This window comes from Paramormyrops kingsleyae, chromosome 19 (genome assembly GCF_048594095.1).
Source record: "Paramormyrops kingsleyae isolate MSU_618 chromosome 19, PKINGS_0.4, whole genome shotgun sequence".
NCBI lineage: Eukaryota > Metazoa > Chordata > Actinopteri > Osteoglossiformes > Mormyridae > Paramormyrops > Paramormyrops kingsleyae.
In genome coordinates this window covers 4516033-4538060 of record NC_132815.1, presented here as the reverse complement: position 1 = coordinate 4538060, position 22028 = coordinate 4516033, and the positions used below count along the sequence as shown (strand labels likewise).

The 22028-nt window shown below is 49.2% G+C and overlaps 1 protein-coding gene across 3 annotated transcripts in view; it reads left to right on the top strand.

Moving 5' to 3' along the window:
* Positions 1-22028, top strand: part of map3k5 (mitogen-activated protein kinase kinase kinase 5) — a 39870-nt gene that overhangs the window by 4478 nt on the left and 13364 nt on the right. For 2 of the 3 annotated variants that reach the window (XM_023810238.2, XM_023810236.2), the window contains exons 3-16: positions 4827-4966; positions 5550-5573; positions 8465-8658; positions 9703-9871; positions 10724-10830; positions 12252-12422; positions 12753-12865; positions 16655-16814; positions 17227-17380; positions 17935-18042; positions 18531-18583; positions 19162-19257; positions 19610-19691; positions 20430-20563. In XM_023810238.2, coding sequence (XP_023666006.2) covers positions 4827-4966; positions 5550-5573; positions 8465-8658; positions 9703-9871; positions 10724-10830; positions 12252-12422; positions 12753-12865; positions 16655-16814; positions 17227-17380; positions 17935-18042; positions 18531-18583; positions 19162-19257; positions 19610-19691; positions 20430-20563 — 1705 coding nt within the window. The remainder of the gene's footprint in view (positions 1-4826; positions 4967-5549; positions 5574-8464; positions 8659-9702; positions 9872-10723; positions 10831-12251; positions 12423-12752; positions 12866-16654; positions 16815-17226; positions 17381-17934; positions 18043-18530; positions 18584-19161; positions 19258-19609; positions 19692-20429; positions 20564-22028) is intronic. The other variant, XM_023810237.2, reaches the window with a different exon arrangement.

The following is a 22028-nucleotide window of genomic DNA, read 5'->3' as shown; positions in this document are numbered from 1 at the left end:
GCTCTGGATCCTCCTGAGATCCTGCATTTCTTTTTTTGTCTTTTGTCGAGGGAACTATAATTTTGCTCCTCTCTCTCATACTACACATGCTGCACTATTGACTTCAGTTGGACCTTGAAGATGAGAGGACTTTGGGATGACATCACATGTTTGGGGGTGTGACCTTGCTAACTCATCGAGCTTCGTGTTTTGTCGCTAACGCTAAAAGCCTGCCATGGTCCGTTGTGGTTCCTGTTGGGGTCTAGGTGTGGGTTGGGGGAGGAATCCCTTGGCGCACCCTTATCAGCCTGTGGTAACGTTTGGAGGCCCAGCCGGAACGTCACCGACAGGCGATGAGGCCTCGCTATGATGGCAGGCCGTGATCAGAGGCCGCAGCTTTCACCCCTGCTATCAGCAATTCCCCAAACACTCTTGTTTGGGAAAATAATTCGGAGATCCGTGTTCTTGACACGCCCGGAACCAGTTGCCAGCCTCACCGAACGCCTTTCCACAAGATAAGACGTGTGCGTCAGCTTGGAGTCGCACAAGAGCGCGTGTTTAGCTCTCACTCCCTTGCCTCTCTCTAGATATTTTGGTACCTGCTTGTTTATCCACGCTCCCTTCGGGGCGGGTGGAGAAACGGGGATTCTAGTGGTTCTATTTAAAGTGCACCAGAGTAACTTTGGCTTCCTTGACAGACCTAAGGAAAGTTCAGCGGAATGTGTATGTCAGTTACAGGGGTTGTGTGTCACGGAGCAAGCAAGTTTACTCAGAAAGTAGGGATGTTCCAGGAACTGAGTGTTTTTTTACTAGCTTACCATTGCCCCTGAATGCCTTTTGTAACTATTTAATAGGAGGGGGAAAAAATCACATGTTCCCTCACGTAGGTCTGACGAAACTCCCTTATTGTTCCATTTCCTGTAATGTTTTTCTCAGGCCCTGTATTGTCTCCTTCTTGGATAGCATGTTTAAGAAAAAATAAATAAATGAATAAATAAAAACTGCAAACGTAAAAAAAAGGCGTTTGCAGGGCCGGGTGTGTGGGGCTCATTGTTTTGCAGCGCGTGCCTTTCTGTGAGGGCATGTTCACGTTCAGCAGCCGGCTCTCTTCGCTGCTGTTTGCGAGTCGCGGAATCGCCCGGCTAAATCGGGCAGCTCGAGCGCTTTAACGCTTCGGTGACATTTAGAGTCTCTCTGTATTAATGGTTTTGATTTCCTTTATCTCACACAGAAGTTTCTTTGAAATTAATAATGAGCTTTTTTTTCGTTTTATGTCAAAGTTCCTAGGAAGCGACAAACTCACACATTCTGTTATCTGTTCACAAGTCTGTATCCTATTAACACGCGCCAGAGGCATGCACTGTGTCGGTAACCAGACTGAGGGCTCCCCGGCCCCGAGTCTTAGTTAAAAATGATTTGTGCCACCGTCATTGGCCTTGTATAATAACGCCACATGCACATTTTGTGCAGCCCAGCCTGTGACATCTAAACTGGCCTCTCGCCGCGTCCGTCTCCTAACTGCCTCTGGTCTGAGTCATACTGAGTGGACATTAAATGAAGCATTATGATCGTATTAATATTGTTAAACGGGAGCGTCTTGAGAGGACAGTAAATAGGGCTCTTGGATGTTACAAACCACGTAAGCACCAACACCTTGAGAGAAGTATTCCATACAGAATTGGAATCGAAAGACTGCGCCCCCCACCCCCCCCCCCACCCTCCGCCTCCCCATTTGGAAAGAAATGTTCCTTCATTGACGCATCAGTGCCAAAATTCCTAACATTCTCCTGCGATAATGGGAACTACAGCACTCACACAACTGTGGACATTATGTTGTAGACAGCACAGCAGTGAGGTCACTTGGGAATAGGCGGAACACTAGCTGAATTTATTCATTTATTTATTAAACTTATTTGTAAAAAAAAAATTAAACGAAAAATGCATTTGCACATGTGTGCAGCGTCGTGTTACTTTGAGGTTTTGCAGAGGAAATGGGGGTCAGTCCTCGCGGAGGTGGTTTCAAAGTGAAAGTGAGACGCTTGGCCTGCTGTAGGGACCTGCAGCAGAGGGTGGGATGGTGCATTGTGTGTGAACTGGCCCACTGCTGCAGATCCCTTCAGGAGCCCGACTGCTGGTGCCTGGCCGCTTCTGAGGGGAAAGCCTGCGATGGTTAAGAAGCATAACAGCTGTGTGTCAGGTCCAGAAAAAGCATGTGATCAAATTGCATTATTCCACCGCTGCAACGGTGTGATGGAAGCTTCCCTGTAAAAGTGTGAGGGAAATTTAATCTCACAGACTCGGCCTTGTGTCTCTCCAAGCCGGCCCTGATTCTGGAGTGGCGATGCTGCTGAAACGGTGGTGAATGGAGATCTTGATATCAGCCTCAGAAGTTAGGATTGTTGCTGTTCTGGGTCGGTTCTGCTCCACGTTCGTGGTTTAAGATGCTGTACTTAAGCCAATGTTCTGTTTCTCCTATTGGGTTGAAAGGGACGCCTTTGTGGCCAAGCAGAGCATCTCCAAAGTCTCTCCAAAGTCCCCCAGACCATCCATCTATTCATCTGAACATGTCTTCTGTCCCCAAGCTTGACTTTTTTCTTTTTTTTAATAGATGTTCCTTTCTTGTTTTCAGATTTGCAGCATCAAATTTCTCAAATTTGTCCCCTCCTGCATTTCCAAGCCAAATCCTAAACCATTGTGCTTGACATGGTCCCTTCATCCATGTTTGCTTACAGCTTACTGAAGGATTGCCAGATCTTTTAACTGAGTTTGACCCTGGAAGCTTCTCGTGAAGCTCAGGCAGCTGGTCATCCAGCTGTTTGGCTGCCCAGCACCTAGACCACGTCACACTCCATTGCTGTTAGTGGCACATTTGATCCCAGTTCATACGTCCTCCTGCAACATTCATCCCAGTCGGTGTAGTACTTTTGTCCCAAAAGCCAGATGGTTTTTGTTAAATGCGGCCCTTTTTATAGCGAGGCCTCCCTTCAGAAGGAGTCATTCACACACAAGTGTTTTCTGTGATTTCTCCAAGCAATTGCCGTGAAATTAATTACACCGTAATTAGAAATGACATCACACAATTATTGCAGGGCCAATAATTGACTTAACTACCTCTGTTAGTGGTTTAATATGCTTTTAAATGAACTGTGTGTGTGTTTATTTTCTCCGTAAATAATGACGTGTTGGTGTATCATGTCTGGTTGACTATGCCAGCCGTATCTGTCCTGCATGGCTGAGTCTCTCTCTCTCTCTCTCTCTCTCTCTCTCTCTCTCCCTCTCTCCCTCTCTCCCTCTCTCCCTCTGCTGTAATTTGGGCTGTGAGCTCCAGGTATCCTTCCCGGTATCTAAGGTGACGTCCTTCAGCTTTAGTTCTTCTCACGTTCCATGAGCTGGCCGGCCGTGCCCCACTAAAGCAAATATTTGCCTTTGCTCGTTTCACCCCCGTACCTATTTCATGAGTTGCCTTCCAGAGGGAGTGTCACGTGCATTTTTCAGCCTGGGGGGGGGGGGTGGCCCTGAGGTCAGTTTCCACATCTCCTTCCTGCCGCATGGGCGCCTTTACCGAAGCGGGGCTCCTTTACCGAAGCGGGGCTCCTTAACCGAAGCGGGGCTCCTTTACCGAAGCGGGGCGCCTTTACCGAAACGGGGCGCCTTTACCGAAGCGGGGCTCCTTTACCGAAGCGGGGCTCCTTTACCGACGCGGGGCGCCTTTACCGAAGCGGGGCTCCTTTACCGAAGCGGGGCGCCTTTACCGACGCAGGGCGCCTTTACCGAAGCGGGGCGCCTTTACCGAAGCGGGGCGCCTTTACCGACGCGGGGCTCCTTTACCGACGCGGGGCTCCTTTACCGACACGGGGCTCCTTTACCGACGCGGGGCTCCTTTACCGAAGCGGGGCGCCTTTACCGAAGCGGGGCGCCTTTACCGACGCGGGGCTCCTTTACCGAAGCGGGGCGCCTTTACCGACGCGGGGCTCCTTTACCGACACGGGGCTCCTTTACCGAAGCAGGGCGCCTGGCGGCTCTGGTGAGGAATCAAAGTCCTCTGAAGCTGACCATTACTTAAAAAAACGCCGGCAGCAACCGTTCACTGAAACTCCACCCTATCTTATCATTGCTGTGGTTTCTAGCCGCCCACCCAAACCAGCACACAGCTGCGCATTCCGGTTCCCAGTTCTCTAACGCCAGGAAAGGCGGCAAGAGAGCCTCAACGTTTAATGCACGTGGCCTCGTGTAAGGGGTTGGCGGGGTAGAATTTTACCCAGAACCCTGGAAAAAAACACACACACAGAGCAGAAGCAGCCTGTAGCGCAAGCAAAAGCCATTTCCTGGTACCATTTGCATGAGGCTCGCTGGGGGAGGGGCCGCTGTCGGCGAGGGACTGGCCCTTTGAATGTCATCCTGCCAAACAAGTTCACCTCCTCTGTTCCTCCCGACTTCTGCTGCTCTGAAATGCTCCGCGCGTCACTTTCATATAAAAGGTGCCCGTGGGAGGGTGGGGGGTGTCTTTCAGCTTTTGTGGTTTTTTTTTTTTTTTCCGGCCTGGCCCATTTCACCAGAGGGATACCAGCCACCCCAGATAATTAATATTACCCTTCATGTAAATAATTAAAGGGAACTGAATCGCAGTAATTCCCCAGTTAAGTAACACGACCAGCCTGAATTACTTTCCCTAAGGTTAGAATGAATTTCAGGCACCTGGTGTGACTTTTGCTGAAACAAACAGCTTAATATGGCATTTTGGCTGCTAATTGATAGCAGAGATTTTCGTTCCTGCTGCGCTGCTTCAAGCCTAATGGCAGTCTCCCTACCCCCCCCCCCCCTCCTGCTGGGACCCGGGACCCCCGCAGACATCGCCGTGGTGGAGATGACCGACGCATTCCGACAGCCGTCGCTCTTCTACCACCTAGGTGTCAGGGAAAGTTTCAGCATGGTCAACAACATCATCCTGTACTGTGACTCCAACTCTGACTCACTACAGTCCCTGCAGGTATGTTATGGGGCATGTGGGGGGGTGGGGGGGGGGAAGGTGGCGTGGGGGAGGAGCTGCTTTCTTGTGTTGGGATCGGCGTGTTCTTCCCGTGACCCTGCACACCTGCAGGTCACGAAAACATGTTGGCCTTTATCTCATCTGGTTTAGTTTTCTCTCCCTCTTTTCCTCTAAATGATTCAGAGCCTCAAGGGGAGCCCCCAGTGTACAAGAGCAGCACGTACACGCAATCAAGCACACTGTGGGGGGGCTTTATTCGTACTTCATGGGTACCAGAATTCTTTGGTGTGGGGGCTTTCCTGGGATGTTCCATTTATTCCTCGCTTATCTCGAACTTTGACCCCTTAATAACATCCACTCTGACTGGTCGTAAAAGGCCCCTTTGCTCTGCACTCTCCTTTCCTATTCGCCCAGCGCTGCAGAGAAGCAGCTCGCAGTCACCCTGCCATAAGTGACACTCAGAGTCATTCCAATTCCAATTCACGAAGTCACACAAAACCTGATAAGTCTGTTGAGTTTTGCCATGACTCACTGCTCCCTTTCAGGTGGACGTTTTCTAAGCCTCTGCTCTCTTCCCTTTCAGGAAATCATTTGCCAGAAAAACACTGTAAGTACACGCAATGCCGTTTATTCCTCATCACTGAAATGGCCCCCCTCCTCCCACTGCCGTCCCCGTCACTCTCACTGTCACCGTCTTTATCTTCAGAATGTGTTCTCTGTCCGAGAAGAGGAGGAACCTTAGATAAGACTCTGTGTCACATTGGACTTTATCTCTACAGTTTCATTCACAATTTATAGCAATATTCAGCCAGTCATGCTGTGTGTGTGTGTGTGTGTGTGTGTGTGTGACTCCTTCCTGCTCATGTACATTTCCAAGTCTCCCAATCCAGCAGAAGGCTTTGTCTTCTGAAGCTTGGGGGGGGGGGTTAATAGGGTGCTGCACCTGACGCGCTGGGTTTGCTGCCAGTGTAGCCAGTTTGCTTGCTTGCTGGAGCTGTGACTGGTGGCTGGTCGGGGTAGAATGCGGGGGGGGGGGGGGTTGCCTGTTTCCTGGCACTCTCACGCACACTCGGTTTGCCCTCCTCCTCACATCCAGTCCGACGCCTGCCAGCTCCCCATGCATCCACTTCCATTGGCAAGCAGCCGTGTCACTTTCATGTTCATCTCCTCAAACCCCCCCCCCCCCACCACCTCGATAGCATCAGCGCAAGAGCATTTGGGGCCCCCACTGTATCTGGTAGTGTCTCCCAGTCTGAAATCGGCACCAAATAAACACGCGGCGCTCACTGGCCGCGACCAGCGCCGATGGGATTGCAGTGCGGATCGGGCGCCTGTTTATAAGTTAACCGTCGCATGGCGCCAGCTGGCAAAATCAATTCCCTTCATGCCGGGTGTTTGCACTGTGTGAAGTGTCACGTGTCACGTTCTGAGGTCACCATAAGCTCAACGCATTCAGGGTCCTGTGCCGGCTGAGCTCTCGCAGCAAATGCAACCACCATTTGAGGTGCATCTTTGGGCTTTGATGTTAACCTGTCTGCGCGCGTGTCTCCTGCAACGGCCCGGCGCAGCAGTGCATGCTTGATGCAACCTGAGAAGCAACCTGCCTCGCCTGCAGGCCCTGACGTCTATCAGGGGCAAGTCGCAAGCCTGCATGTAGCCGAAAGTGGGTTTTTTGTTTTGGGGGGGGGGGGGCGGGTGCCTGGCGCATGTTGGAACCCTCTTAAAAAGCCGTCGTGAGCTATGTGCATTTCTGGATAGTGGTGGTAAATATGGGTCGAACTCAGCCTGGGTTTGCTAATTAGGTAATAGAGCTAAATAGGTCCTGGAGTGTTTGACACAACGCCTTACCCTAAATGAGGTCCCTGCATGTGCTCGTTAGTGGGACTGTGCATTCAAGGGCGCAACTCTGAGCACACGCTGCAGTCCCTGCGGTTAGTGCCGTGTGCCTGGCGCAGCTGCTGGGACAAAGGACAGAGCGCGGTCTGGGCGCGCGGCAGCACTGTTGCTGCTCTTTGGTGGCGTCATGTGATCCGGCTGGGAATGAATCATTCGCCAGGGACAAAAATAGAATCGGATTTTGCAACCTGTGCTCGCCAGTAACACGTTATTTTTGCAGGGGAAGAGACGGCATGAGTGATGTCATCAAAACAGGGGGAAAGTCTGGGGGAATCACGTCCTTCTGCTGACAGGCGCCGATTCATGTATTTATCTGAGGAACTCGGTCTGTGCACGCAGCGTCGTCTAGTGGAACGAAATGGGGAAAAGATTTCGAAATGTCCATGGCCCATTTGGCAGGAGTAACTTGAGTTTCCACTGAGTTCTCCAGTTTGTGCATGCTGTTTATCCAGCAAATGCTGTCAGGTGCACTGGCTCTTTGCAGTGACGGCCTGTGTCTCCCTTGTTTTGTGCCTTGTGTTTCTTGGGATGGAATCTTCCAAGATCCTGATAAATGTTACAGATAACCTGGGGCAGAATTGTTGAGATTCTTGATGATGTACTAGATAAGCAGCTGGATGCATGAACTGCACTGAGGTACAGCTCATCAGAAGATATGAATACCACGCTGATCAGATGTCTGTGCGAGACTTTCAGCCTTAATCTTTCGCCGGCGGAGGTCAAGATTTATTGAGCTTACCAGAAGCCACTGCGTCTGGCTTTGCTGCGAGACCCTTAAATAATCTCCGCAGACGTCGTCTTAAGGACAGCGCTGCTTAATGCAGCCCTTAATGCCTCCCTGCATACAGTGAATGCGTCCATTTGCATGGTGGGATCAGGTCCTGCTTCACTGTCGTTTGCAGACCTCGGATCTGGCTTGCAGTGCTGACGGGTGCTTCAGTCCCCGGGCCTTTACCTCACTGTCCCACTGCACCACCTTCATGCACGATTACAGAACACAGAGCTGTGGGCCGTACCGTTTGGCACATGTGACGGCGGCAGTCGTGCTATTTATAAACGGCCGAGTCCAGCTCGACTGCGTGCAGTTGGTGTGATGAGCGCTGTGGTCGTTCTTACTGATTCTTAGACGTGTATAAATGTCAGCTGTGCTGCTTTCTCCGCATATCTGCTATATTGCTTGTTACTTCATAAATGCACTGTACACTTCATGCACTTCCTATTTCACGCATTCATTTTTATTCTGTGATATGTACCTCTGCGGTCCCTAGTTTTAGGGCAGACAGGGGACAGTTATTGAACGGTCAGTCAGTTGTTCAAAAGCACACAGTAGCCTTCATGTAAAACTCAACTTCTCCTGAGCACCACTGATGTTTAGGAAACTAGTACAACTTTGCTTTGAAAGAGATTTTTTCCCCCATTGTGTCTGTTTTCTGCATTTTATGAAAACGATTGTGCCCAGTCTCCCCTATATCTACCTTGACATTGTATGAGTGTGTTTTGTCCTGCCTAATCCAGTCATATGTTACACGTCACAGACTCGATGACTTGAGAGAATTCCTTTGTGCTGGTGTACAAAAGGCAAATGATCTGGAATGTCCGCAGACGTGCACTGGGAACTACACCTTCATCCCGTACATGGTGACGCCCCACAACAAGGTGTACTGTTGCGAGGGGAGCCTGCTTAAGGGCCTGACGGAGCTGATGCAGCCTGGCATGGAGGCGCTGCTGGGCCCCATCTGCATGCCCCTGGCGGACCGCTTCATGCAGCTGCTCCGCGTGCCGCCCGCCAATACCTGGTGAGTGTGTGCAGCCCGGGCGTCGGTCGCGTCGATTCCAGGCGCAGGAACTACAGCGCCGCATGCCATGCTGTCGGATCAGTAGGTTAGGAGGATGTGCCTGTGATCCCCGGAAGGTTGCAGGTTCGAATCCCAGGGTCGGCAAAAACATATCACCCTTGGGTCCCTGGGCAAGGCTCCCAATTGCTTCAGGCAGGGGTGCCACTAGCAATTTTGGGTCTCATGAAAGTAGGTATTGGGCTCCCAACCCAGTCCAATCCCTATTATGTTCCAAATCTTTAGGGCTACTTTCATTCAGGGACCCAACCCCCCCCCACCCCCCCACCCCCTTTCATGGCACCCCTGACCCACCTACATTGCATCAGCTAAATAAAATGTAAATTTAAAAGCTGCACGAATCATGATCAGGTGGCTGGTTCTGGTTCAGTGTCCACCGGATTCACTCAACAGTAGCTACGAATGAGTGTTTATGATGCTCTGTTAGCAGCGTAATATAGAAGTACTGTTCCGTGTGGGAGGGTTTCGCTGAGCTTGCCTCCGTGTGAGAAAATTAGGGGAATATAGTGAATGCATTCATCTCCGGAGGCGGCCGATTCGTCCGAATCATTTAATTCTGGAGCAGATGTGTAGCGGATCCCCCTGAACGTACAGACCGCCCAGCTCTGGCAAGAAAAGTTTATTGGCTTGTATATGAGCATGAAGGAAACGTTACATACCGTTCCCCAGACTGGGGCCCGCGCGCATTGCCCGCCTGCTGCCTTTACGGCTGTGTCGGATGCCCTCTGGGAAGAGCAAAATGGGGTTGTTTTTAATGCGGGGTGGAGGCGTTAGGATTTATGAGGTTTACCATGATGCGGAGCGCCCCCTGCAGTCAGTAATGAGGCCCGCCTGTCGGCATCGGCGGCCAGGCTGGGTGCCGCGGCTCTCGGCCGCTCTGCAGCCCCGTCGGCCCCCGCTCTCCTCGCTCCCGGCTTCGGTGTCCCGGACGAGGCGAGGGCGGGGTCCCGGCACTCCCCCCGCTCACTTGTGGCTTTTCCACCGCAGCCAGTACTTACGGGAAACCATCCTGAACGAGATCCGGAAGGCGCGGGAGCTGTACACGGGGGCGGAGCTAGCGGCGGAGCTGGGCCGGATCCAGCAGCGATTGGACAACGTGGAGTGCCTGTCAGCTGACGTCATCATCAACCTGCTGCTGTCCTATCGGGACATCCAGGTACAGCACAGTGACATCCATAGAAAACATTAATATTATCCCTAAAAATATTATTTTCTTATTGTGGGGGTGGGGTGTGGCTCTGTGGGTTAGGAGGCCGTCCCTGTGATCGGGCCCCTTGAGCATCAGGCCCCTGAGCAGGGCCCCTAATTCCCAGTTGCTCCAGGGACTGATTCACGCTGCTTCCTCAAAAAAAAATATTATCGCTTTGGATAAAAGTGTTTGCTAAAAAAAATTGGAATTCTTAATGTAAAAAAGAGCACCCCCCCCCCATGCCCACTTGGTCATCGTGGGTTTCAAAACCATCCTGAATTTCGTACTTGCTTCCGCTGGTCTAGTGTGTCTGAAATCGACTGGCAGTTTGCCGGCTTTGGCGTTCCGATGCCTCGGCGAGGCCCGGGGACGCCTGTACTGCCTCGGCGTGTAACTCGGCGTCGCCTGCCTAGCGAGCCCTTTTTCCGCCGTGAGTCAGCAGGACCCGCGTCCTCGTTGAGGCGGCAGACGGCAGCCACGCCGCGTTGCGGGCCCACGGCGTTCAGCAGACACATGAATAAATAACATCAGCGGGGAATCAATGAGAAGCGCTGAATTATTTAGCGTTTTACAATGAATTTTTGCCAAAAATAATGTTTCTTCATGTGGCAGGAGATTGAAGCGTCTTCTAAGGTAAACACCATGACGTGCACTAGGAAAAACGAAGAAGGGATGAGATTAAAGTAAACACGGAATCGTGTACCAATTCAGCAGCCGTGTTCTTCCGGGTTAAATGTTTGTTTCTGGGTCGCTGGCGGAAAGTGGTGTCGGATTGTAAATAATCAGTTCTGCTTTATTTACACGTGTTTCGGGAACAAGGATTACGAGGCCATCGTTAAGCTGGTGGAGACTCTGGAGAAGCTCCCTACGTTCGACCCAGTGGCGCACCCCCACGTGAAGTTCCACTACGCCTTCGCCCTGAACAGGTACCACCCAGCTGAAAGAGGGACAATTGCATTCTGGGCTCAGGCCGCATTAAGGCAAGCTGTCCTTTAACCCCGAATCCGCAGGAGAGAGCCACAGCACAGCCGCGGGATCTCCGTCAGGTCCGCGGTCCTCCAGAAGGATGCTCACTGCTTTTGTTGTCGGGGTGGACTAGAACCGAAACAGCGGGCCCCACCATGCGTATGACTCACACGAGTTGGCTCAGCTCCCCCCGACCCCCCCGTGAAGACAGTGGCCCCGTTTCAGTCACTATGACTGTACACACAGCACCACAGACTTGACAGATGGGAATGTGCAAGTGATTGGGGTGAGCCTAGGCTCAATCAGCACTGACCTCGATATGCTCTCCGGGGGGCACGGTCCAGGCACCATCCAGTATAGCTGCGAAATCCATTCCTCTATGTTTTGTGAGTGAGGGAGGTCTTGGGTTCTGACCCCACACACCTTCCACAGCAGTCAAGGCTCTGAACACCCATCACGCCGTGGAGGTCCCCCCCATCAGCACAGGATCTACTTTGCTGGCCTCTCCTCTCAAACAGACGCCCTCAGTAATGTCCGCATCATGATAACATGGCACTACAGTGTTTAATGCCCAAAATTCATAGCAAGTAAATCCACAAAGTCTGGAGATGTTCTCAGCCCAGTCCTAGGGGACTGCCAGACGGTCCATATCTCTCCTCCCTCCCAGCTCCGCGCCCGGCCGGATTGCGAGACGGAGGTATGGTGATTAGCACATGGATCCTGATCCAGTCCTGTGTGGACACCCTATCTGCAACTGTTTTTCCATGAAAAAAAATACTTAAGTGTCCCAGTCAGCCCCATTGAGACCTTTCATTTTCAAACGCACAATGTAGTCCACCCTTCCGTTCCGGTCCCCACATCCTCCTAAAAGAAGCAGATTTAAAGGAAAGAAGAAAAAAAAATCTCCATTTCAGGCAGCTGTAATCCAGTCCAGTGCACAGTGGCTGGAGATTTGCCAGCTGGAGTAGCTAAACCCCAAAACCTTCCAGTGAAGTAAAAAAAAAAAGAAACTGTGAGTTCAGCCTGACTGAAGTCCAGACACCCTACCACGGTAAATCTGTGTCGTCCTTTTCAGGAGAGGCTTGTTGCCGTAAATGTAAACCCAGTGTCTAAACTTCAGAACAGCTTCGGTGTCCTGTGGAACAGCCTATACCCTCCGGCGGTTATAAATAACGTCGTCTTCAATTTAGCCACATGTTTTAGTTCTGTTTAAGTTACACAGATGGAAAAAATGTGCTAATCACAATCTAAGCTCGTACAAATGTTTCCACAGTAACAGTCTATTTGCTGTGCGTCGGGTTGGATCCACTTTTGTCTGGTGTGACGCTTACGGTCAAGGCTGGTGGAGCTCAGGTAACGGCGCTGTCCTGTCGACCCGCAGGAGGAACCTGCATGGGGACAGGCAGAAGGCGCTGGACATCATGCTACCTCTGGTGGAATCCGAGGAGCATGCAGCCTCCGATATCTACTGCTTGGTCGGCCGCATCTACAAGGACATGTTCTTGGATTCGCACTATATGGACACTGAAAGCAGAGACAACGGAATGCTCTGGTCAGACACAAATGCCCGTCGTAGTTTAAATCTGAGGCACCGTTCAGCTATTCACACCAGCAGAATACCATCTAAACGTAGCTCTGACTTTGCAACTCCTGTCGTAACTACTGATGGATTGTTCAGTGTTCCAGAGTAGTTGCACAATAATAATTTACAATTGAACCCCCCCCCCCCCAGAGAGATCAGTAAGCTAACTGGGGAAACTAGATTTTCATTTTAGACGTTGTTGCTATTTTGTTTTTGGTTAATGAAATGTTAATAGGAGGAATGGAGAGGTTGATGATGATGGATTCGGTGTGGTTCTGCGCTCACTTTTCCGCTCTCCAGGTTCAAGCGGGGTTTTGAGTCGGAGCCAACACTACATTCAGGGATAAACTACGCCGTACTGCTCCTGGCGGCCGGACACCAGTTCGACACGTCCTTCGAGCTCCGCAAAGTCGGTACGTATGGGGATGGTGACACCAGTGCAGCCTCAACAATCATGGTTGAGGATCAGTATCTTCTCTCTTGTGAAATAGTTTGTCATCATTCAACAATATCCTAGACCCAGTGTCTTATGCTTGACTCACATTCTGTTAGCATCACCAGTACTGGACTCCTTAAGGTTGATTCGCTCTCTCTTAGGGTCACCAGTTCACTAGAATCCTTGTGGTTGACACTCTCTTGGTTGGCTTCACCAGTCTTCCAGACCCCTTCAGGCTCCCCTGCTCTCTCTTAGGGTCACCAGTGCACTAGAATCCTTTTGGTTTACTTGCTCATAGTTTCCATCACTAACCTCCTAGACCTACGTTCTCTAATTCTGGTGCTGGACCTGCTAGAATCCAACACGGCACTGACTAAACCTGCTCATTAGCTGATAAGATGTGTCTGAGCAGGGAAATCTGCAAAGTGTTTTGGATTCTGGCCTCCAGAACCGGAATTGTCCCAGACCAGTGTTTCTCAAGTGCTGGGTTGTTAACCCATTTTCGGTGACCCACCGAGTCTTTGATCTTTAATAAATGGTTACTCCCCCACCCCCAATCAAACAAGCTTTTTGGGCCAAGGCAAGATGCAGAATCTGGGCTAATCACCTGTTCAAGCCGGATGGGTTGCATCTGAACCGGAGGGGAACCAGTGTACTGGGAAGGCGTATTTGTAGAGTAGTTGAGGAATGTTTAAACTAGGGACTGGGGGGGCAGGGAGGTTAGTTAAGTATGTAACTGGGGGGAAACGGAAAGCCCCAAAAAATCATATTATAAGTAGGCACTGTAATAGGCCTACCCTTTGTTGTCTGTATTTAAACGCCAGGAGTATTAGGAATAAAATTCATGATTTAGAGGCTCTTATCTCATCAGACTCTTATGATATTATAGCAATAACTGAAACGTGGTTGAGTGATAAGGATGGACAAGAATATAATATGGATGGTTACACATTGTTCCGTAAAGACCGTATAGGTAAGAAGGGAGGTGGTGTTGCAGTATATGTAAAGGAAAACTTGCAGGCAAGGGAGCTTACTGATATAAGTAAAAGTACGGAAGCTATATGGGTAAAATTAGATGCTACAAACTCAAATAGCCTAATTGTCGGTGTTTGTTACAGTGCACCCAATGTAGCTGCTGAGGAAAGCAGATTGTTATACAGTGATATTAGGATTATGAGCAATAAAAATGATGTGGTAGTTATGGGTGATTTTAATCTACCGGGGATGCAGTGGGACATTGTTGCTGGCTCTTCTGAAAATGAACTTGACATGGTGGAATTAGTACAGGATTGTTTTTTTACTCAGTTTGTTAACACCCCTACCAGGGGAGATGCCATTCTTGATCTTGTTTTGTCTAATAACCAGGACAGGATTGGTAAATTAGATGTTTTAGAACCACTTGACAGTAGCGATCATAACATGGTTAAATTTGAGGTTAAGTTTAGTGCCCGAAGAGCAAAGTCCAAATCAAAAATATATAATGTTAGGAAGGCTAACTTCAATTGTATGAGATTAAAACTAGAAACTGTGAACTGGATGGAGTTAATTAACAAAACTGTTGAAGAGGCATGGGGATTTTTTAAAAGCACATTATTGCAAGTACAAGAGGACTTCATACCTGTTTCCAGCAAGAATAAATCTAGGAAATTGCAACCTAGGTGGTTTAATAGGGAAATAAAGTATAAAGTAAGGAGGAAAAGGGCTTTGTTCCAGAGATGGAAAATAACTGATGATGACATAATAAAGCAAGAGTATCTAAATCTACAGGCTGAATTAAAAAATGACATTAGACGAGCTAAAAGGAATGTCGAAAGGAAGATCGCATTGGAGGCTAAGGATGACGTTAAAAGTTTCTTCCAGTATTTTAACTCTAAAAGAGCTCTAAAAGCTGAAATCACTAATCTGCAGGATAGTAAGGGTCTTATAATTGAAAACGACATTGACATAGTAAATGAGTTCAATGATAGTTTTGCACGGGTATTCACTGTTGAGGACACTAGTAACTTACCAGTTCTTATTACTAATCCAACATCGTCTATAACTAATATATATATAACTGAAGCTGATGTTTTGCAAAGCCTAGCTAAGCTCAAAATAAATAAATCACAGGGCCCTGATGGCATCTTACCTATAGTGTTAAAAGAGATGAGGGATATTATTTGCCAACCCTTAACATTACTGTTTCAAAAATCCTTATCTGAAAGTGTGGTACCTTCTGATTGGAAGCATGCCAACATAACACCCATTTTCAAAAAAGGGGATAGAAGTAATTTGTCAAACTATAGGCCAATCAGTCTAACTTGTATAACTGGTAAAGTTATGGAGGCTATAATCAAAGAGAAAATGGTAGATTACCTGGACTCAAATAACATTTTGAGGGATAGCCAGCATGGATTTAGGAGAGGTAGATCCTGTTTAACAAATCTGTTGGAGTTTTTTGAGGAAGCTACTCAGGAAGTTGATGATAAGAAGGCCTATGATGTCATCTATTTAGATTTCCAAAAGGCTTTTGATGTTGTTCCCCACAAGAGGCTCTCACTTAAACTCAAAGCGACAGGTATTTTAGGAACTGTAGCGACTTGGATTGATAACTGGTTAACGGATAGGAAGCAGCGAGTAGTTATAAGAGGCTCGATGTCACAGTGGGCCTGCGTTCATAGTGGGGTACCGCAGGGTTCAATTTTAGGACCACTTTTGTTCCTTATTTACATAAATGATATAGACACCAATATATACAGTAAACTGGTGAAATTTGCAGATGACACCAAGGTGGGTGGTGTAGCAGATACTGAACTAGCGGCTCAGCAGCTACAGCGGGATCTTAATTTAATTAGTGACTGGGCTGACACCTGGCAGATGAAATTTAACATAGACAAATGTAAGGTACTCCATGTAGGGAGCAGAAATATAAAGTACAGGTATTTTATGGGACCTACTGAAATAAAGGTAGCTGATTATGAGAAAGACCTTGGTGTGTATGTTGATGCTTCCATGTCTCATTCTCGCCAGTGCGGGGAAGCAATAAAAAAGGCCAATAGGATGTTGGGGTATATCTCCAGGTGTGTGGAGTTTAAGTCAAGGGAGGTAATGCTAAGATTATACAATTCCTTGGTGAGACCTCACCTAGAATATTGTGTACAGGTTTGGTCACCATATCTTAAAAAGGACATAGCGGCCTTAGAAAAGGTGCAGCGTAGGGCCACAAGAATGATTCCTGGTCTTAGAGGAATGTCATACGAGGAAAGGTTATTTGAGCTAAATCTGTTCAGCCTCAAGCAAAGGAGACTGAGGGGGGACATGATCCAGGTCTATAAGATTCTAACAGGTTTGGATGCTGTTCAACCGAATAGTTACTTCAGCATTAGTTCAAATACAAGAACTCGTGGCCATAGGTGGAAATTAGCGGGAGAACATTTCAAACTGGATTTAAGGAAGCACTTCTTTACACAGCGTGTAGTCAGAGTATGGAATAGTCTTCCTGATAACGTAGTGCAAGCTGAATCCTTGGGTTCCTTTAAATCAGAGCTAGATAAGATTTTAACAACTCTGAGCTATTAGTTAAGTTCTCCCCAAGCGAGCTCGATGGGCCGAATGGCCTCCTCTCGTTTGTATATTTCTTATGTTCTTATGTTCTTATGTAATCCAGTTGAGAACCACTATCCCGTCTGTTAGTCACCAGTGTACTAGGCCCATTTAGGTTGACCTGCTCTCTGTTGGTGTCACTAGTACACTAGACTCATTATGTTTTGCCCAATTTGCCTTACAGGTGTGAAGCTGAGTAGCCTTTTGGGGAAAAAGGGCAGTCTGGACAAGCTGCAGAGCTACTGGGATGTGGGCTTCTTCTTGGGAGCCAGTATTCTTGCCAACGACCACACCAGGGTCATCCATGCCTCTGAAAAGCTCTTTAAGCTCAAGGCGCCAGTTTGGTGAGACCCTCATTTGACACCACATTTTTTTAACCAATAAACTCTTCTGTGCCACTTTACAATAAGGCTACCCTTATAAAGGGATTATGAATGGTTTATAAGCAGGTTATTAATTAGGTTGTAACACTTTGTAAATCATTACTAGACCATTATAAACAAGTTATAACACAGTTTTCTTCTTATTTATGAGTTACTACCATTTGTAAGTGGCAAAGGGAGTCTTATTGTACAGTGATACTAACTCTTCATAGGTGTTTGCAGAAACTGGTCAAAACTGTCATTCTTTGTTTTTCACCTTCAAGACGAAACTGCAGAAGTTTAAAAAATGCCCTTTTTACGAAACACTTCCTTTGACACAAATAGCGTCTGACCACGGTAAAAATACTCAGGGTTTGTTCGTATCAAATCGCAGGTATTTGCGATCGCTTGTAGAGACGATACTGATCTACCAGCACTTCAACAAAACTCCCGCGGAGCAGCAGTCGCCGAAGCAGGAGCTGGTGGAGTTCTGGATGGACTTCCTGGTGGAAGCCACACAGCAGGAGGTCTCCTCCGTGCGTTTTCCAGTGAGTGTCCCCTCTCTTCCCTCCCTCCTCCATCTTAATAGCGTTCTCTCACACTGGCACAGTGGACCCAAATGATAAGGACAGCTACAGCTGACGGGTCTCCACGTCACGAAGCCGGCTCACTTTATCTAACTTCAGATTCCGGGTGCCGATCGAGTTCCATTTGATTCATGATGATTCAAATCGCAGCAATACGCACATTCAGTTTGGGGGTGATTATCTTGGCGGCTAATGGCCTATTGTCTAGCTCACATTCAGGCAGTCTCATCGCATCACATGTAAACTGCAGTCGCGAAGCCTCAAGACCACACAGTGAAGAAAAGGAAGCGGATATTGGCACGTCTTTCATATTTCTACGGGAGCAAAGCTTTTCTTCATCTCCCTTTATTCATTGGCACATGCTTACAACATGAAGCAACCAGCAAGAGTCCTGAATGTCACACGTGTAAACAAAGGCATCTATGTGTTGTCACTCGCTCCATGTTTGTCTCTCAGCTCAGAGGCACCCATGCCAGATGTATTTTCAGCTTCTGTCACACCCCACCCCCCCCCAGGTGCTGATATTGGAGCCAACTAAGATCTATCAGCCGTCCTACTTGTCTATCAACAACGATGTGGAAGAGAAGACCATTTCAATATGGCACGTGGCTCCGGAGGACAAGGTACGGTGTGTTGATCTGTCGTTTGCCTCTTTTGTGTGAGAATGCAAAATCTCAGCACGCATGCAATCGCTTCCGTCTGTCATTTTAAGTTCCGATGTGTTATTTTTTCTCTCTCTCTATATATATATATATATTTCTTCTATATATTTCTACTGATACTCTTCTTCTTTAAAGACTTGAAAGGGGTGACCGATCTATTTATTTCATTTATGGTTGTATATAGCGGAATGGAAAATGTTGCAATGTTTCAACTGAGGAAGTGGATGACTGTCGTTTTTCTGTCTGCCCCGTACAGCTGTGCTCTCACATCACTTCAGTCCATTTTCAGTTTTGTTTAGAGAAGCTAAGTTCTGGCTTCTGGCCCAGCAGTAACATCTGCGGTTCGGTCCGGCACGCCCGCTGGCGACCGCAGGAGCATGTTGGGCGGTACTGACAGGGCACGCTCCCTCTAAATGCTACTCGATTAACGGCTGTCTTCGCATCTCCAGCAGAAGGGGATCCACGAATGGAACTTCGCGGCCATGCTGGTGCGAGGTGTGAGGTAAGAGCGCCGGGCGTCGGCTTTGCGCTGGCGGCGCCGCGTGATTCGTGGTCAGCAAGTCTGCGTCTGCCAATCAGAATTCTCCATTGTTAACCACGCCCACTCACCTGCTGCATCTGCTGCATCTGAAGGTGTCATAAGGAGTAGCCAATGGCATAAGATCCCAGGCCTATCATCCTGCCTCCTAGTGACATCCCTGGGGGGGGGGGGGGGGGGGAGACGTTCCACATGCCACATGCTAGCGCCCTCCACCTAATCCCCCGCCTGGGTGTAGTGCCTGATCCACAGGATTATGGTGGACTTTGGGACCCATGAAGTTGGTCTGTCTGATAAATCAGGTTAAAATCCAGTCACTTTTATAAAATGTGGTCAAAAGCAAGGCTTTCAAAAGAGAGGAAGCCTGTGGTCTTGTGGAGTCAGGTGTGGGTCAGGGGGTGATGAGGCAGGCAGCCTCGGGTACTGTCACTGCCGGCCGCCGCCTGGCCCTGCCAGCTGTAATGCAGCGCCGCCCTCAGAGCCACGCGCCCCCAGAAGCCCTGAGCCACTTCCTCTGATGCAATCTCACTGCGTCTCCGCAGCATTTCCAAGTTCGACGAGCGGAGCTGCTTCCTCTACGTGCTGCAGCACTCGGAGGACTTCCAGATCTACTTCTGCACCGAGAAGCACTGCAAAAGGTCTGACATGCACAGCCCTGCGCCCGTCTGGATATATGAAGGGCAGCCACTAGCCCCCCCCCCCCCCCCCCCCCCTAAATTCAGAGCTGTGGCTCTAAAAGGGCCCTAATCTCTGAGAGATTTAGTAAATGAAATTATGAAAAGTCAGAATAGGTGCTTGTTAATGTAATAAAAGGTAAAATGCGGCTAATCGTGTTTATGAATTTCTGGATATATGCTGTAGTGTCATTGATTTTACGGTTCAGGGCTCAGGGTGTGCATTTTTGTTTGTGTTTGCGCGTGAATGCACACGTGTGGCGTCTTGGTCCCACGAGAGCGCTCAGATCGGCGCTGACTCAGCCCTTCTCTGCAGGTTCTGCGACCTGGTGAACAGCATCACGGAGGAGGCCCGGAGGGCGCCGGAGGAGGGCGAGTGCGACCCTGACGCCCTGGAGGTGACTGAGACTGGGCCAGCTCACAGACACGGAGCAGTGTGGCTCTCCCACCCGCGCGTCCTCGGGGATCCGTCTGTCGCGGAGCGCAGCGAGACGTTTCCAGCTGCCTTCGAGCGCATCTGAAACAAAGGCCCCCTCTGTCTCTCCAGCCTGTTCCCCTCTCAAGCGGGTGGGGGGGGGACGTGTCCCTGCTTATTTGAATGAACCAAAATTACAGACTGTTCTAGTCTTAGTCACTCCACTTTTGGCAAAATCTGAATAGTGCTACAACGGCTGAGGCTGAGCCGCAGAACCGGTTTGGAGCTGCCCCCCCCAGAAGGGGTTCCCTGGGTTCCTGCCCCCTCATCCCTGACAGTCTCCTCTCTGTAGAATTCTCCATTTCACTTCCTGTATATATTCCTGTATGTAGCTGTCTGTGTCCCCGAATCTCCTGCTTTGCTTCATCAGTCCTTATATACCGTGTCTGTCACCCGCTTCATTGTCTTACTGTTAGACACATTCTCCATGAGGCGGTGTGCGGCACTATGCCTGTGATCGGAAGGTAGTCGGTTCTAATCCCAGTGTCGGCAGAGTGATGTCACTGCCGGGCCCCTAAGCGAGGCCCTTAGTCTGACCCTGACGTGTTAATTGTATGTCACTTTGGATAAAAGTGTCTAGTAAATAAATTAAATGAACATGATGGCCCCTCCTAGTCAAACTCATTGCCCTCTCTCTTTGCATCCCTTACCCCTTCTTCAGTACGACTACGAGTACGACGAGCACGGCGATCGGGTGGTGCTGGGGAAAGGCACCTTCGGGGTGGTCTACGCGGGCCGGGACCTCAGTAACCAAGTGCGGCTGGCCATTAAGGAGATCCCCGAGCGGGACAGCAGGTGAGTGGCGCTGGGCAGAGTGCCGGGGCGTATCCCAGCATTATCCCAACCTGCACTGTGGGGGGTTCTGTACCCCCAGGCCAGCAGCTCGAGCTGATTTGCTGTGGGGCTTATCCAAAGTGCAGCGCTTGCTATATGATCACAGGACGTACATAACCTACATGCCATGTGGCTTAGTGGGTTAGGCCTCTGTGCCTCTAATCGGAAGGTCGTAGATTCAAGCCCCGTCCTCCACAGAATAATCACATCTCTGTTGGGCCCTTGAGCAAGACTCCAGGAATGCCAGATTAATAGCTTGACTCTGTGCTCAGACCACAAGCTTCGCTCAACTGTATTTGTGTACGTGTTTGTCTCAAAGGAAAGCATGATGGGATACGTGAAAATAGGCATTCCGATGTACCTGTACTCGTGTATATGACAAATAAAGCGTTATTTTATTTCTTTAGGTACTCGCTCGTATAACTCTGTGCTCCTACAGGGCTCTGCGCATCACAGCAGGCCGACACGTGCTGTAACGCGTCGCTGCATGACAGGCCGACCGAACGTCGCTCTGCGTCTGAGATGCGGCAGTGGAGGGCATGCACACGCACGTCCCTCGCACAGTCATGCCGGCGAAATCACGGCCACACCCTCATTCTGTCGCTTTAGACACCGCCATGATCGATTTACTTAAGAGGTGGAAGAACGGGTAATGCGACGAACGTGTGATGCGACGGCATTCCATGCAAATTCTGTGGGCACCTCGGTTTTTATCACCGCGTGTGGGGTCCGCGGGAAGCGGTATGCCGGGCTGCTTACAGCCGGACGGGCGGCATCAAGATCTGCACACGTGGGCATATGCCCTCGGAAAACAGGACGGACAAAGGAGAAGGGGTTGCCTGGCAACTGCCTTGGTGCCTCTTACTTCCTCACCTTGTCAGACTGGAAGTTGTCGTTGCGTCTGCACAGAGCCACCTTAGGGTATTTCATCTGGAATATTCCGCCCGCCGCGTTTTCCTAAGAATAAATGGCATGACGTAATTATAGACGGGTAGAAGCCTCAGGGCTCTGGAAAAATATACAAAGAATGACAGTTTAAAAGACGGCATTTGTAGTAAGTAGGGAGTGCAAAGCACAAAGGTTTAATTTTGTTTTTGTTTTTTTCTATATTGGTCCTGGTATTTAAGAGGCCAGCCTGCCTCTGCCTCCACACCCACCGGCGTTGCCGTCACCGCGAAGGTGGTGGAATTAGGCGTAGAAGACTTTGAAACCTGGAGCTTAGTCGAGTGTCCAATTCATCTCTTTTTTTTTTTTCCTCTGCATAAAACCTTGTGATGTGTCTGTCCCCAGGTGCACTGTGGGAAAGTTGTGTACAATGAAAAATAATTTTTCCGTTCATGCCGGTTTATTTCCCCATCTAATGCTACCAACATGAATTTATGCAAAAAGAGACCAGGAATGGTATATACTATATGGGTAAAAGTAT